The sequence below is a fragment of the Trichechus manatus genome, unplaced genomic scaffold, assembly GCF_000243295.1.
Source record: "Trichechus manatus latirostris isolate Lorelei unplaced genomic scaffold, TriManLat1.0 scaffold00048, whole genome shotgun sequence".
In the NCBI taxonomy this organism is placed as follows: Eukaryota; Metazoa; Chordata; class Mammalia; order Sirenia; family Trichechidae; genus Trichechus; species Trichechus manatus.
In genome coordinates this window covers 2,951,415-2,968,792 of record NW_004443984.1, presented here as the reverse complement: position 1 = coordinate 2,968,792, position 17,378 = coordinate 2,951,415, and the positions used below count along the sequence as shown (strand labels likewise).

Genomic DNA, 17,378 nt, shown 5'->3' with positions numbered 1-17,378 from the left:
AGGTCTTCAACTCTGGCTCCTTTGCCCTTTCAACCATCCTCCTGTCTTGAATAGGATAATAAATAGCTAAAGCCTTTCAACTAGGTGGGAGATCTTCCTTTCTTGAGAGGGAGAGTTTCTTTTCCTTGTAGTCCATCCACTGTCTAGAGATCACGTTTTGAGTTCCTTGAGCTCTTACTCTAAAAACAGTCTATAATAGTGTGTCCAGGCTCCTGGGTAGTAGTGTGGTGTTAGTAGTTGCTTTGATGTCAAGTGGACAAGGGTTAGATACTCCTTTCCACTTAAAAGGTGTGAGATCGTGGGCAGTGACTCCTTGGACCTTTTTCCTTATCTTTAAAAATGGACATAGTTTGTAATACCTACTATGTAAAGGCATCTAGCATGGCACCCAGTACATAGTATATACTCAGTGTGTGTCCTTTGTGGAAAGAAAAGCAGATATTAGTGACCACCCAGAGTGAAAACTGCTGCCCTAATCAAGAGACTTCTGAGACCCTTAGCATAGTTTTGAATCTGACCCATTCCTATGAATTTTGACCTGCTCCTTCTAGAAATCCAGTTCCTCTACTACAACCAATGAGAAGATCACCAAGTTGTATGAGCTGGGTGGTGAGCCTGAGAGGAAGATGTGGGTGGACCGTTATCTGGCCTTCACAGAAGAGAAGGCCATGGGCATGACAAATCTGCCTGCTGTGGGCAGGAAACCTCTGGACCTCTATCGCCTCTATGTGTCTGTGAAGGAGATTGGTGGATTGACTCAGGTGAGTGCCAGGCACTTGGCTTCCTCTATGGTTTCAACAAGCTTTCTCTCTGGGTACCCATTGGCTTCATGTGGTGCCATGCATCCCACAGGGACATTACTCACTCCTGCTGTCTGAGTCAGACCAGCAAACACAGGGCTTGCAGAAGATAAGGCAGACTGCTGAGACCTTCCTGGGTAGTATGAGATGTTAGCATTAAGTTTATGCTAACTGGAGTCCCAGTGGGCTGCAAAGATAGAGAAAGGCTATGGGCATTCTGATTCCATAGGAAGCAATTTGGCATAGTAGACAAGGGAAGGGTTTGGAGAGATGCACCTGGTTGTGAATCCTGTCTTAGCTGCTTACAACATATGTGACCTTAGTCAAGGTGTATAACTGCTCTGCACCTTAGGTTTTTTTTTTTTTTTTTTATTTGTAAAGTAGGACAGTGCCTTACTTATACTGTCAAAAGTTAGAGACAACAAACAGCTTTCAGCAAGGTTTCTGCCACATAAAATTGGCCTGCAAGATGGTATAGGGACTGCCAGACCCTTTCAATCCAGGAAGCTTCCCAGTGGAGACAGGAACCGTTTAACAGAAATAGTTTATAGAGGAAGAAGCAGGTGGGAAATTATGTGTTTAGTTCTTCTATATGGAAGATTAAAAAGTGAATGGATTAATTGCTGCTGAAAACCTCTGAACCAGACTCCACCCTGAGCCATGCCTCTCTCGTGATACCTTATGGTATTGTTTTAGACTCAGCGGAGGAGGCAAATAGGTGAGGCAATGCTGATAGACAGCACCGTGTGCCTTGCAAGCTCTTTCTTCCTGTGTGTTATGGAGTCACCAGACCAGGAGCCTGCTGTTGGGTCAGGGTTTGTGGCTGAGCTCGGGGAGGCATGGCGGGGAGGGACTTAGTCCAAACCTTCTAAATCAGAAGAGGAAAACAGCTGTCACCAGCAGAAAAGAAAGTGATTGGAATGAAGCCAACCAGCAGTCAGTTATGAATTCCTTCTCCCTCCAGGCTTTACTCCCCTCCCCCACAAAGGAAAACAAAACAAAACAAGACACGTGTACACTGCCAGATAACTGGCGTGGGAAGCAGAACCACAGAAGGCTCCTGAGGTGACCCTGGGGTTATCCCTGCCAGTCTCCCTGGTACTGAGTTCTCCTAGGGGCATTGGGTTAAGTTTGGCTTACTTTCAGTTGGGTGGCCTTCTGGATCACTGAACCTAGAATGAGGTGCAGATGGAATTTGGAAACCTGGGCCTGTCTTCAGGTTTACAAAAGGATGCGAACCTTTTAGATGCTATGGTATAATTAAACGCTAAAGACAGTTCAGAGGAGGAAGAGTGCTGTTATAAGTTAGTTTGTGAGGCCCCAAGAAAGCAAAAGATGAGTGCTGAGCTCTTCTGAAGGATTAATAGGGTTTAGGTGGTGGGAGGGGCCATTCCAGTAGACTGGCCCAGGTGGCATGGAGGTGGGAGAGAGTCTGGAATGTCCCACCAGGGCCATCTCTAACCTTTTAAAGACTTAGCTCAGGTGGTTACCCACTCTAGGGAGTATTCCTCATCACCTTCTTTCTGTCTAGGTTGTCCTCCCTCTCGGCTTCCTTATCATTCTTCCCTCTGCTAACAAATATCACAGTATATTGAACTTTTTTTGTGGATTGGGACTGGAAAGCCAGTATCCCCAGTCCCTAAGGGACAATCTCACCACATGGTGGATGCTCAGTATATATAACAATACATGAAGGGGGACACCTGCCCAGCTGGAGCAGAAAGATTGATTGTAGGGAGCACTTGAGGAAGGGTCTTGGTCAGTGTGCCCTGAGACTGAGGAAAGGAGGCAGAACCATAGGCCGGCTGCTGGGAAGGCACAAAAGAAGTCTTGGGGCCTCAGGCATCCCCTAGACAATCAGGACAGTGACTCGTGAGGGAAAGGGGCCTGTAGTCACTGACATAAAAATGTCGAATGTGTGGGGAGCCCCAAGCTGAGAAGAAACTGGATGCGAAAACCCCTGGTTTAACAAAAGTAAGTCAAGCAGGTGGTGGTTGATACTACCACAAGAATCATCTCTTTATAAAAGGATTTCTCATGAGGAACCATAGTGGTTAGAGCGTAAACTCTGGAGCCAGACGGCCAGGGTTTAAAGTCTGATTTTGCCACCCACTAGCCTGCAACTGATGAAGTTACCCCATTTGTGCCTCACTTTTCTCGTTTGTAAAACAAATAATAGTACCTTCACTCCAGATTAAATGCATTGATGTGTATAAAACACCTAGAGTAGTACCTGATAAACAGCAAATACCTAGTAAATGTTAGTTTTTATTAGTGCATTTAAAATAGGATTTGGATTTTAAGGTGATATGCATGCCATTTTTTAGCAGTACTCGTGTGTAAAGACCATATCATCTGAATTTTGTTCTAAGAGTGATGTGAAATTTGCCTTAGTTTGAAAACACACTGCCTGATGGTTGCAGTGATCTGTGGGTGGAGGCTGCTGAGGGTAGAGTGAAGCCAGCCATGAATTTTACGTTTGTTTTGAACTATCCCCCAAGTAAGGTTAACTTTCACAGTTAACTGAGAACTATGATTTCACGAGATGAGTACATGGCAGCCCGATGGGCTGTGGCTTGGCAGGATGACCAGGTGGACTCTTCTGGTTGGTTGTACAGGTCAACAAGAACAAAAAATGGCGGGAACTTGCAACCAACCTCAATGTGGGCACCTCAAGCAGTGCTGCCAGCTCCCTGAAAAAGCAGTATATCCAGTGTCTCTATGCCTTTGAGTGCAAGATTGAACGGGGAGAAGACCCTCCCCCAGACATCTTTGCAGCTGCTGATTCCAAGAAGTCCCAGCCCAAGATCCAGCCTCCCTCTCCTGGTAAGAATGGCCTGAATGGCTCCGTCAAGGCTGAAGGCTGATTGCCCTGGTAGCTTTCAAGGGTCCAGAGTTGTTATTCAGAGATGCTTGCCTCCAGGGTAGCAGAGATGCCAAGGACGTGTACTCTGCCCTGTCCTACCACAGGGCTTAGCGGCTTGGCAGACTAAAGAACAAGTGGTGGTGACTCCCTTGGGAAGTAGTCTGCAGCAGCCCTTAAGTTTTAATTTTCATTGTGCACCTGGCATCTTGCCAAATGTTTGTAAACTAGTGAGTGGGAGGGACATTGGAGTAGTGGGAAAAACTGACAAATGGCAGTGAGACAGGGCCATCTGGGAGCTTTGGCCCACTGATGTCAGTGCCTTAGAATGTAGTTCAGGCTAGCGCCCTGAATTCCCCAGGGAGCTGAGATTAGTAATGAATGGGAAGGAGGGAGAGGTGGGGAGGGGACATGAATGGAACTCTCCAGTGGGAGTGCCTCTGCTCACCCTCCTTTCTGAGAGAAGGCTGGGACCTGGGCGAGCATGGGGAGGGAAGAAGGCCAGGGCGCCTGGAAGGTGGGTGTAAACACACGTGCCCTGGTGTTGACCTCTGGGTATAATGAGTGCCTGAGATGACTCATCAGCTGGGGAGGCCTCAGCAGTGGGATATCTGCTGCTGGGAATGGTAACTAATGGAAACATTAATTACTGGTAGTTCTATGCGCCTCAGCTTAGAGGAACATTTGAACCTGAGTGATGACACTGCCGGATGCTTGGGAATAGGAGCTCCTGGGCTCCTAAAAAGGAGCCTTAGTGATGCAGTGGTTAAAGCGCTGGGCCGCTAACCAAAAGATGGGTGGTTTGAGCCCCTTAGCTGCTCTGTTGGAGAAACGTGGTAGTCTGCTTCAGTAAAGGTCTACAGCCTTGGAACCCCTATGGGGCAGTTCTACTCTGTCCTGTAAGGTTGCTAAGAGTCAGAATCAACTCAACAGCAGCAGATTTTTTGTTTGTTTGTCTGGGCTCCTAAACGGTGCCACAGGTTTGGAGCAAGATGGAACCTCTCTGCCTATAGTTTGGAGAGGACCTGACTGGGAGCTTGCACACCATCGTTACAGGGTTAAACAGGTTAGACAAGGTCCTTGGAAGTAAAGAGAAGTAGTTAAGGAAGCTGGCAGTGAAGGACGACGGAATCACCAGGTTGGTGATGATTATCGTCACATCACTCCTATTCTTCAAATGTAAAATAGCAGCAAGGAGCAATAGAATCTTCAACTTTTTTATTACCTAGCCTTTCAGATCCTCTGTTGAGAAAGGTTATTTAAGCTTAAAAGGGTCCTGATCTTTAGCCTTATGAAGATCTTTTCCAAAGAGTTTCCGAGGCATTTGTGTGTTTCTGTAAGGGTTAAACAGCTTCCTGCCAAGCAAACTACTCAGCTGGCATCTCTGTCCACAGCGGGGTCAGGGTCTATGCAGGGACCGCAGACTCCTCAGTCAACCAGCAGTTCCATGGCAGAAGGAGGTGACCTGAAGCCACCAACTCCAGCATCCACGCCACACAGTCAGATCCCCCCTTTGCCAGGCATGAGGTAAGGCCAGGAGTTGGGGTGGGTGGTTTGGGGACTCTGAGGAGAGGTGCATCAGAGCTCTTGTGCAGCCCAAGGGTGGTGGCCCCTTCCTGGCTGCCCAGCCAGTGACTTTTCTGAGTTCTGCATTATATTGGAAGAGTTGCATTATTTGGGGTTTAATTGGCATTCCTCATTCTGGAGCAGGAGCAATTCAGTCGGGATCCAGGATGCCTTTCCTGATGGAAGTGACCCCACATTCCAGAAGCGGAATTCCATGACTCCAAACCCTGGGTACCAGCCCAGTATGAATACCTCTGACATGATGGGGCGCATGTCCTATGAGCCAAATAAGGATCCTTATGGCAGCATGAGGAAAGGTGACCTTGACCATTGACCTTGCACCCTCGAAGACAGGGCTGTGGAGATGGGGTATATCTTGAGGGTGGCTCAGGGATCTTGTCAAGCCATCCTCTGAGATAAGGGATTTCCTGAGCATATGATAACCATCCTTCTTCATCCCTACCTGCTTTCGTATTTCCCTGTCCCTGGCCTCACCTTGTCACCCCTTAACAAGTATATGCTCCTTGCTGGTTAGGGCCTTTTTGGTTCTCTGTTTTGAATCTGTCAGGAAAACAACAGGAAAAACCTTGAGCTCTGAAGAGGCCCTGGGTCTTTGCAGCTCTGGGCCCTTTGAGCAGAAAAAGTATAGATTGCTAGGCCTGTCGACCAGCCAGTTTGCTCACTGCCTCCTTTTCTTTCTGCGCTCAGCTCCAGGGAGTGATCCCTTCATGTCCTCAGGACAGGGTCCCAATGGTGGGATGGGGGACCCCTACAGCCGTGCTGCCGGCCCTGGTCTGGGGAATGTGGCGATGGGACCACGACAGCACTACCCTTATGGAGGTCCTTATGACAGAGTGAGGTAAGCATGGCCCCTGCTCCTGTCCTACCCTCAGCACCCCACAGCTATGGTGGACTGAATCTGCTTCTCCAATTTTCTTTAGGACGGAGCCTGGAATAGGACCTGAGGGAAACATGGGCACTGGGGCCCCACAACCGAATCTTATGCCTTCCAACCCAGATTCGGGAATGTACTCTCCTAGCCGCTACCCCCCACAGCAGCAGCAACAGCAGCAGCGGTGAGTGAACCCTGGTCTGGCCCAGCCTCAGCACCACTGTGGCTCAGGCTTTGCCATTTCCTACCTTGATCCTCTGCTTCTCTCCCAACTGCAGACATGATTCCTATGGCAATCAGTTCTCCACCCAAGGCACCCCTTCTGGCAGCCCCTACCCCAGCCAGCAGACCACAATGTATCAGCAGCAGCAGCAGGTGAGGAGGGAATGGACTGACATAGATTCCCCATGAAAACTAGTTAATAAACTAATCTGTTGAAAAATCTAAGAAGCTCACTTTAGATACTTTGACATTCTTCTCCCACCCACATGGCCAGAGTTATGCCTGAAGAGCCAAGCCCTCAATCTTTTCCCTTTTTGGAGTCCAGACCAATCTCCAAAAGGGACATTAACAGGCCTGATTTTGATCTTTGAGGTTTTGTATGTGTTTCTACTTAGAGCAAAGGAGTGCCAGAGGGAAAAGAGAATGGTTGTGCTTTCAGATTCAGTTTCAAAAGATAATTTGTAAAGGTGATACCTTTCTTCCTTTGGAGTCTGTTTTCTTTCTTGGAGGGGCAGAAATAAGCAAGCAAGGGTCTATAGGCCAAGCAGGAGTCTCGTTGTAGCCATCTTGGCATCTGTGGGTCTACATTTATCTTGTGTCCCTAAGTGCAGAGTTATTAACTTCCCCTCTGCTTGTCCCTGTCTTAGAATTACAAGCGGCCGATGGATGGCACATACGGCCCTCCTGCCAAGCGGCATGAAGGAGAGATGTACAGCGTGCCATACAGCACAGGGCAGGGGCAGCCTCAGCAGCAGCAGTTGCCCCCAGCCCAGCCCCAGCCTGCCAGCCAGCAACAAGCTGCCCAGCCTTCCCCTCAGCAAGATGTGTACAACCAGTATAGCAATGCCTATCCTGCCACTGCCGCTGCTGCTACAGAGCGCCGACCAGCAGGCGGCCCCCAGAACCAATTTCCATTCCAGTTTGGCAGAGACCGTGTCTCTGCACCCCCTGGCTCCAATGCCCAGCAGAACATGCCACCACAAATGATGGGTGGCCCCATACAGGCATCGTCTGAGGTTGCTCAGCAAGGCACCATGTGGCAGGGGCGTAATGACATGACCTACAATTATGCCAACAGGCAGAGCGCAGGCTCTGCCCCCCAGGGTCCCGCCTATCATGGTGTGAACCGAACAGATGAAATGCTGCACACGGATCAGAGGGCCAATCACGAAGGCCCATGGCCTTCCCATGGCACACGCCAGCCCACATATGGTCCCTCTGCCCCCGTGCCCCCCATGACAAGGCCCCCTCCATCTAACTACCAGCCCCCACCAAGCATGCAGAATCACATTCCTCAGGTATCCAGCCCCGCTCCCCTGTCGCGGCCAATGGAGAACCGCACCTCTCCTAGCAAGTCTCCATTCCTGCACTCTGGGATGAAAATGCAGAAGGCAGGCCCACCAGTGCCTGCCTCGCACATAGCACCCACCCCTGTGCAGCCCCCCATGATTCGGCGGGATATTACCTTCCCACCTGGCTCTGTTGAAGCCACACAGCCTGTGTTGAAGCAAAGGAGGCGGCTCACAATGAAGGACATTGGTAAGGAGACATCCTTGATTGGGTTGCTTAATCGCCCTTCCCTGTCTTGTCTATGGCTCCTTCCCATCCTAATATTCTGGATGAGGTTCAGTCTGGTTCAGTGTTGACTAAAAATAGAGTCAAAGAATTTCTGCCAAGGGAGAAGTAAGCTGATGTCAGGCTTTCCTTCAAGAAATCACCATGCAGTGACATCCTAACCCATTGCTGTCGAGTTGATTCCGACTCATAGCAACCCAATAGGACAGAGTAGAACTGCTCCATAGGTTTCCAAGGCTGTAATCTTTACGGAAGCAGACTGCCACATCTTTCTCCCACGGGACAACTGGTAGGTTCGAACCACCAACCTTTCAGTTAGCAGCCAAGTGCTTAACCACTGCGTGACCAGGAATCCTTAGTGATGTCCCAGAGAGGCTTAAAAGCCTTGAGGGCAGGTGTGTGTCATCTCCTGGATAGGAATTGCCTCCTACCATGGGTTATCTTCAGAGTAGCCTGACCGATGGGCCAGCCTTGGGGGAGTGGTGGAGTGGCCTCCAGCCAACCTGGACTTTGGTAGATGGAACACATGGAGGTTTATTTCAGGAACCCCGGAGGCATGGCGGGTAATGATGTCCCTCAAGTCTGGGCTGCTGGCAGAGAGCACGTGGGCATTAGACACCATTAACATCCTGCTATATGATGATAACAGCATCATGACCTTCAGCCTCAGTCAGGTGAGTATATTGCCTGGGGAAGAATGGGGGGACCTGGGATTCTGAAGTAGATGGTGCTAACTGACACAGGGTGTTCAGCTATCCCTGGACAGGGTTTTGTCAAATGTCTTCCCTGTCAGTACTTGCTGCTGGGAATGGGCCCAGGATATTAAGAGCAATAATAATCGGTTTAAGGAATCACAGGATTGACTTCAAAGGGAATTTGGGAGAAACTTTTTGGTATTGGTAAGAAATGCAAATTCTCTTGACTTCAGTCAGGGAGGACACCATATTTCTAGACTACTAAAAAGAACCTGTGGTCTTTATCAGAGAGGAGAGCAGTTTATTTTTCCTTTCCTTTCTTCTTTCACTGAGTAGATAAGGTCTGTGTTGATTTCATTATCCTGAGGTGTAGAATGAAAAGTATAAAGAAGTATACTTGTGAGGTTTTTTTCAAAATGATGTATTTGCAAAGCTGCTTCTCCAGACCCACTCTCCATAGGATGTGTACCTTGAGTTTTCCACAGGATTTGTAGCTGAGAAGAGTTTGTGCTGCACCATCCTACTCTTTCTTTTAATCATCCTTGGTACTTACCAACCTAACTGTCAAGGAGCTAACTTGCAGGGGTGGGGGGAGGTCATTGTTATTAATGATTACTGTGTCCTCACTTTGTGTCAGATCCTTTATACTTTGTTTCATGTCATCCTCACAACAGCCCATGAGGCAGGATATGTGGCCATTTAGAAATGAGTAAATAGGCTCAGAGAGGCCTTGCCCTGGTTCATACAGTTGTCAGTGGAATCTTTCTGATTCCAAAACCTAGCTTTACTTCCCTTGTATAATACTGCCTCCTGTGAGAAAGGAAAGGAACAAATATTGATTGAGCAATTTCCATTTACCAGGCATTTTATATAGTATTCCATTTAGACCCCAGAACAGCCCTGTAAAGTTGAGGGTTTCTATAATTTCTGATGGAAAGATGGAAAAACCTACAGCTTGGAGAATTTAAATCATACGGCTAGTTCCTAGAAAAGTCAGAATTCAAACCCAGGTCTTTCTAATACTAAAGCCCTGATTTTTTTCCTTTCTGCTATACTATTCAGCCAGAGATTAGTCCAACTGGAGATTAGTGTTTTCTTCTAGAGCTCTATATAAGGACCCAAGCTGGAATTTGGTCTCCTTAGCACCAGCTTGGACCAATATTTGGAGAGCTGAGGCCTCATCCGTCGCACTCATTTATGTTGCAAGATTTATGAGGTCTAGCCTCCTGGGATGTAGGGGAGCTTGGAGAAGAGAGCAGATGAACATCTGTCCACACTACGTTCCCTCCTCTCAGCTCATGTTGGAAGGGGTCATCCTGCCACGTCTAGTCTTGGGGTCCACTTGGCAGTGGGGTGTAGAAAGTGTCCTAAGAGGAGCAATGGGTTGGTGACCAGTGGGTAGGAAACTAGGCCTGATGAAGAAAGGCAGAACATTGGTTGGGAAAGAGGAGTCTGAGAGATGGGTGGCACTGGCATTGGTAGATGAGGTGCAAAGCTGTTAGCTAGCATTTTCATCCCACTGGAGGCAGGCCTAAGTGAAGGTAGGTTGGGCAGCTGGAAGAATTTTGTAATAGGCATAGAAGACGTTAAGATAAATTGCTCCATGGAGAGCCTTTGGGAGAGGAAGCAACTCTTGCTTTTTTCCAAAGTGATACAGAAATCTGACCTATAAGGAAAGGGAGAGGTTAGATGGAATACCTTGGGAGGGCCCTCTCAAGTCAAGGAGTCTCTTCTTAGCCCACTTTTCTCTTTATTTCCTGTTCTTTCTCGTTTAGCTCCCAGGGTTGCTGGAGCTCCTTGTGGAATATTTCCGACGTTGCCTGATCGAGATCTTTGGCATTCTAAAGGAGTATGAGGTGGGTGACCCAGGACAGAGAACATTACTAGACCCTGGGAGATTCAGCAAGGCCTCTAGTCCAGCCCCTGTGGAGGGGGAGGAGGAAGAAGACCTCCTAGGTCCTAAACTGGAGGAGGCAGAAGAAGAGGAAGTAGTTGAAAATGATGAGGAGATGGCCTTTTCGAGCAAGGACAAGCCAGCCTCAGAGAATAGTGAGGAGAAGCTGATCAGTAAGTTTGACAAGCTACCAGTGAAGATCGTACAAAAGAATGACCCATTTGTGGTGGACTGCTCAGATAAGCTTGGGCGCGTGCAGGAGTTTGACAGTGGCCTGCTGCACTGGCGGATTGGTGGGGGGGACACCACTGAGCATATCCAGACCCACTTTGAGAGCAAGACAGAGCTGCTGCCTACCCGGCCTTATGTGCCCTGCCCACCAGCCCCCCGGAAACATGTCACAGCAGCAGAGGGCATGCCAGGGACAACAGAGCAGGAGGGTCCCCCACCTGATGGCCCGCCAGAAAAACGAATCACAGCCACCATGGATGACATGTTGTCCACCCGGTCTAGCACATTGACCGAGGACGGAGCTAAGAGTGCAGAAGCCACCAAGGAGAGCAGCAAGTTCCCATTCGGCATCAGCCCAGCACAGAGCCACCGGAACATCAAGATTCTAGAGGATGAACCCCACAGTAAAGATGAGACCCCACTGTGTACCCTTCTGGACTGGCAGGATTCCCTTGCCAAGCGCTGCGTCTGCGTGTCCAACACCATCCGTAGCCTGTCATTTGTGCCAGGCAACGACTTTGAAATGTCCAAACACCCGGGGCTGCTGCTGATCCTGGGCAAGCTGATCCTGCTGCACCACAAGCACCCAGAACGGAAGCAGGCACCACTGACTTATGAGAAGGAGGAGGAGCAGGACCAAGGGGTGAGCTGCAACAAAGTAGAATGGTGGTGGGACTGCTTGGAGATGCTCCGGGAAAACACCTTGGTCACGCTTGCCAACATCTCGGGGCAGTTGGACCTCTCCCCATACCCTGAGAGCATCTGCCTACCTGTCCTGGACGGACTCCTACACTGGGCAGTCTGCCCTTCAGCTGAAGCCCAGGACCCCTTCTCCACCCTGGGCCCCAATGCCGTCCTCTCCCCCCAGAGATTGGTCTTGGAAACCCTCAGCAAACTCAGCATCCAGGACAACAATGTGGACCTGATCCTGGCCACACCCCCCTTCAGCCGTCTGGAGAAGTTGTATAGCACCATGGTGCGCTTCCTCAGTGACCGAAAGAACCCGGTATGCCGGGAGATGGCTGTGGTACTGCTGGCTAACCTGGCTCAGGGTGACAGCCTGGCGGCCCGCGCCATTGCAGTGCAGAAGGGCAGCATCGGCAACCTTCTGGGCTTCCTAGAGGACAGCCTTGCTGCCACGCAGTTCCAGCAGAGCCAGGCCAGCCTGCTCCACATGCAGAACCCACCCTTTGAGCCAACCAGTGTGGACATGATGCGGCGGGCTGCCCGCGCGCTACTTGCCCTGGCCAAGGTGGACGAGAACCACTCGGAGTTCACACTATATGAGTCACGGCTGTTGGACATCTCAGTATCACCATTAATGAACTCATTGGTTTCACAAGTCATTTGTGATGTACTGTTTTTGATTGGCCAGTCATGACAGCCGTGGGACACCTCCCCCCTGTGTGTGTGTGCGTGTGTGGAGAACTTAGAAACTGACTGTTGCCCTTTATTTATGCAAAACCACCTCAGAATCAAGTTTACCCTGTGCTGTCCAGCTTCTCTCTTGGGAAAAAGTCTCTCCTGTTGCTCTTTCCTCCCTCGCCCCCACCCCCCACCCCTCTCTGTTCCTTGTCCTCACCTTACTCCCCTCAGGTCCCCACCCTATTTGAAAAGACAAAGTTCTGCCTACATAGAAGACTTTTTTATTTTAACCAAAGTTACTGTCGTTTACAGTGAGTTTGGGGAAAAAAAATAAAGTAAAAATGGCTTTCCCGGTCCTTGCATCAACGGGATGCCACATTTCATAACTGTTTTTAATGGTAAAAAAAAAAAAAAGGAAAAAAATACAAAAAAAAACCTCTGAAGGACAAAAAAGGTGACTGCTGAACTGTGTGTGGTTTATTGTTGTACATTCACAATCTTGCAGGAGCCAAGAAGTTAGCAGTTGTGGACAGACCCTGTTCACTGGAGAGGCCTGTGCAGTAGAGTGTAGACCCTTTCATGTACTGTACTGTACACCTGATACTGTAAACATACTGTAATAATAATGTCTCACATGGAAAAAAGAAAACGCTGGGTCAGCAGCAAGCTGTAGTTTTTAAAAATGTTTTTAGTTAAACGTTGAGGAGAAAAAAAAAAAAAAGGCTTTTCCCCCAAAGTATCATGTGTGAACCTACAACACCCTGACCTCTTTCTCTTCCTCCTTGATTGTATGAATAACCCTGAGATCACCTCTTAGAACTGGTTTTAACCTTTAGCTGCAGCCACTGCGCTGCCACGTGTGTATATATATGACGTTGTACATTGCACATACCCTCTGGATCCCCACAGTTTGGTCCCCTTCCCAGCCACCTCTTTATAGTATGACGAGTTAACAAGTTGGTGACCTGCACAAAGCGAGACACAGCTATTTAATCTCTTGCCAGACATCGCCCCTCTTGGTGCGTTGCTGTACAGGTCTCTGTAAAAAGTCCTTGCTGTCTCAGCAGCCAATCAACTTATAGTTTATTTTTTTCTGGGTTTTTGTTTTGTTTTGTTTTGTTTTCTTTCTAATCGAGGTGTGAAGAAGTTCTAGGTTCAGTTGAAGTTCCTGATGAAGAAACACAATTGAGATTTTTTCAGTGATAAAATCTGCATATTTGTATTTCAAACAATGTAGCTAAAACTTGATGTAAATTCCTCCTTTTTTTCCTTTTTTGGCTTAATGAATATCATTTATTCAGTATGAAATCTTTATACTATATGTTCCACGTGTTAAGAATAAATGTACATTAAATCTTGGTAAGACGTTTGTGAGGCTTTTTATTGTCTTCAAACTATTTAAAAGCTTGACCATTTGGTGGGGGTGGTGGTGGGAGTTGGTCCTGTTCTTGCACCTCCCTTGATGTGCTTTCTTCCCCCAAATGGTGGCATCTTGTTGTTGTTAGGTGTCATCGAGTCAGTTCCCACTCACAGTGACCCTGTGTATAACAGAACAAAACACTGCCCCGGTCCTGCGCCATCCTCACAATCGTTGTGCTTAAGCCCTTTGTTGCAGCCACTGTGTCAATCTATCTCGTTAAGGGTCTTCCTCTTTTTCGCTGACCCTCTGCTTTGCCAAGCATGATGTCCTTCTCCAGGGACTGGTCCCTCCTGATAACATGTCCAAAGTATGTGAGACGTAGTCTCGCCATGCTTGCTTCTAAGGAGCATTCTGGTTGTACTTCTTCCAAGACAGATTTGTTTGTTCTTTTGGCAGTCCATGGTATATTCAGTATTCTCCAACACCACAATTAAAAAGCATCACTTTTTCTTCGGTCTTCTTACTCATCGTCCAGCTTTCACATGCATAGGAGGCGATTGAAAACACCATGGCTTGGGTCAGGCGCACCTTAGTCTTCAAGGTGACATCTTTGCTTTTCAACACTTTAAAGAGGTCTTTTGCAGCAGATTTGCCCAATGCAGTGTGTCTTTTGATTTCTTGACTGCTGCTTCCATGGGTGTTGATTGTGGATCCAAGTAAAATGGTGGCATCTTGGACCCTGGAGTTGCTTGACTATATTCCACTTTAACCCCATAGTGTAAGTCTAAGTTAAAGAAAACTCCGAGAAGATTTAGCCCACAGGAGGAAGTTCCAGGCATAAAAAGCATGTTGGCCTCGTTCAATAACCAAAACCCAAACCCATTGCCGTGGAGTCAATTCTGACTCATAATGACCCTGTAGAACAGATAGAACTGCCTGATGAGGTTTCTAAGGAGCAGCTGGTGAATTTGAACTGCCAACCTTTTGGTTAGCTGAACACTTAACCACTGCACCACCAGGGCTCCTCTTGAAATAAAGTGAGTTTAAATAGTCAAATTACTTGATGATACTCTAGGGGTAAAAAAATTATAAATTGTTGGCAAAGGGAGAATCTGTTTCCTTAGAAATTTTTAACAATAAGGCAACCATTTATCTGGAGGCAGCCTCCAACTTAATCATTTATAACTCCAGACTGGCTCTCTTCCTGACTTCAGACTAGTATATTTAGGTGCCTTTTTTATATCTCTGCTTGTAAGTTTAATTTGAATATGCCAAAATGCCCTGTCTTTCCCTAGAAATCTGCTTCTCCAGTAATCATCTCAGTAAACGGCAACTCCATCCTTCTATTGCTTGGCCATTAAAAACCTGGAAGTCATCCTTGATTACTTTCATTTCCATATCCAGTGTGTCAGCACACTTCAGAAAATACAGCCACTACCACTCTGGTCCAAGACACTCTCTCATCGTTCCTGGATTCTTGAAATAGCTTTCCAACTGGCCTCCCTGTTTCTGCTTTGCCTGGTTGAACCTATTCTGGACATAGCAACCAGATGATCCTTTTAAAATCCAAGTCCGGTTAAAACCCTTACAATAGCTTAGGAGTCACTCGGTTATCTAGTTTGCCACTACCTTTCTGACCCCACCTCTCTTCCTCATTGCTCACTCCATTATATAGGGCTGTTTTCACCTTGGGGTTTTTATACTTACTGTTCCGTCTGCCTAGAATACTTTTTCACCAGTATCTGCATGACTCAAGCCCTTATCGCTTTCAGATCTTTCTGGATCAAAGGACAACCAGGGGTAACTGGATCTAGCTGTGGAGCTCAGCAAACAAAAGCAAGATTTGTTTTTGTTGTATTTAGCATGAGGTAAAATTGTCCCAAGAATTTCAACCAAGTGTTTATCAAGCTAAGTGTGGCTGTTAATATTTGGGTCACAGAGAGGAATGAATAATTAGCATTTCTCCATTGAGAGAAGGGAAATAGAGACAATTGGCCAACCTTTCTCAATCAAGATGTGCTCCTAGGACTCTTCTGGAAGATACTAAATGAGAAGCTGTTCATATCTATATTTAAGTGGGCCTGGTTCTTAATGCCTATTTTTGCTCCTGGCCCCTTGAACTTTATTTTCTAGTCTAGAAAGTGTATTTCTGTGCTGTGTGTGGAGCATTACAGAGGAGTTTGGTTTCCCGGGTTCCTTTCATCTGCTCTCCTGCAATGCAGGGGCAGCCTAGCCTGGTCTCCAATTTCTAACTGGAGTTACCAGGGGGCCAAAGAACTGCTAGCCACTGAGCTGTAAGTAATTAGCTTTTGAGAAGTAAATAGAACCTCACCAGTGGAGAACCTAGGGGTGTGGCTAATAGTTTTTTTCCCAGGCTCCTCCCTCTCCACCCCGCAAAAGATCTTAACCTTCTTCCATAGTTGGAGAGCAGCCAAGTCCGGCCTAAACAATACTGTCAACCTCATTGGCTCTTTTGCATTGCAGCCACTGCCACCCCTAAGTGGCTAAGGCCCTTCCTGCTAAGTCTCTGGTCTTAGAGAAACAACAGTAAGGTCAGGATTTTCCAACTATTGAAAGACAAACACTGTAGAAAGGGTGAAAAATATCTAGTGTCCATGGATTATATTAAGGATCAATGTTCGGCTCCTGCAATTGGGAGGCAAGGTGAGTCTTTGTTCTGGGGTGAATGAGCATCTTTAAGTGTTAAGCAGAGGCCAAAAGAATGCTTTTGGTAAATGTCCAAAACCTGATTGGTGTCCTAGATGTAAGGACGGATGTGGATATCTCCCAGCATCCTTGGAAACTGCTAATGAATGCCCTTACATTCACAGCGAAGAGAAGTAACAAAGTTCTGGTAAGGACAGTTGCCTGGCATCATGGGCATTAGCCCTGCCTGCTAACAGTTGTAACAGGAATTAGAGGCCAGTGTGGTCACTTTCGCCCCATAATAGTGTGGCGACAGAGCCAACATCGGGTCAGGGTGAGCCACTCCACCATTTCCATAGGTTTGGAACCATAGACATTGCAGTGTCTGGTAACTGAGCTACTGAGAATAGATATACTGGGCTGTCTCTCTGCCCATCCTGGGGCCAAGGGCACCTCCAGATGTGGAGTCAGGAGCAAGGCAAGACAGATGCTGAGAAACGAGTTGTCAGCGAGCTCCAGGAAGGTGAGTGAGAACTACCAAACTCCCTTCTCCCCTCCTTCAGTGGGAAAATCACTAGCTCCTCTTCTTTGTTCAGGGAATTATAACAGCCCACTTTATTGAGCACTTACTTTATGCCAAGCACTATAAATCCTATGAGGTAGATAATTATCATCTGTATGAGGGCAAGGACTGTCTGTCTTGCTCAGTGTTGTATCCTTATCCCATTGGCACATGGTGGGCACTCCAACATTGTTGGACTTGGTGTGCCCTATATAGAAATCTTGGCATAGGCCACAAATACTCTTCGACATTTGGTAAAAGGGAGAGAGGGGAAGGGGTAAACCTGAGATTAGAATAGTTTGGAGTGGTAGAAAGAACCAGTCTGGGAGGCTAGAGACTTGACTTCAAGTCTCACTTCTACCATTAGCTGTGTGACCTCAGCGACTTCCCTCTCTCTGAGTTTTAGCTCCCTCATCCATAAAATGTAGGTATCAGATTAAACAAATGAATTCATTCACCAGATCTTTATCTTGTATACAGAATGTGCAAGACACTGTTTTAAATGCTGGGAATACTTGGGTAAACAAAGTCCCTGCTCTCCTAGAGCTTACATCCCAGAAGAGAGAAACAGACTATGAAACGAGTAAAATTCACGGACAAGATAACCGGCTGATGTTAAGTGCTATGAAGGAAATAGAACAGGGTGATGAAATGGTACGTGGTGGTGGTGGTGGTGGCTGGGTAGTCAGGGAAGGCCTCTGGGAAGA

The 17,378-nt window shown here is 47.5% G+C and overlaps 1 protein-coding gene across 2 annotated transcripts in view; it reads left to right on the top strand.

Moving 5' to 3' along the window:
- The window catches only part of ARID1A (AT-rich interaction domain 1A), a 70,155-nt gene extending 57,321 nt beyond the window's left edge, over window positions 1-12,834 (top strand). Inside the window, exons 11-20 of one of the 2 annotated variants that reach the window (XM_004377074.2) lie at window positions 552-761; window positions 3,419-3,626; window positions 5,058-5,190; window positions 5,371-5,546; window positions 5,938-6,088; window positions 6,171-6,305; window positions 6,400-6,496; window positions 6,991-7,882; window positions 8,462-8,592; window positions 10,389-12,834. In XM_004377074.2, the coding sequence (XP_004377131.1) occupies window positions 552-761; window positions 3,419-3,626; window positions 5,058-5,190; window positions 5,371-5,546; window positions 5,938-6,088; window positions 6,171-6,305; window positions 6,400-6,496; window positions 6,991-7,882; window positions 8,462-8,592; window positions 10,389-12,119 (3,864 nt within the window). In that variant the 3' untranslated portion in view covers window positions 12,120-12,834. The remainder of the gene's footprint in view (window positions 1-551; window positions 762-3,418; window positions 3,627-5,057; window positions 5,191-5,370; window positions 5,547-5,937; window positions 6,089-6,170; window positions 6,306-6,399; window positions 6,497-6,990; window positions 7,883-8,461; window positions 8,593-10,388) is intronic. The other variant, XM_023732083.1, reaches the window with a different exon arrangement.
- Window positions 12,835-17,378: the final 4,544 nt, after the last annotated feature.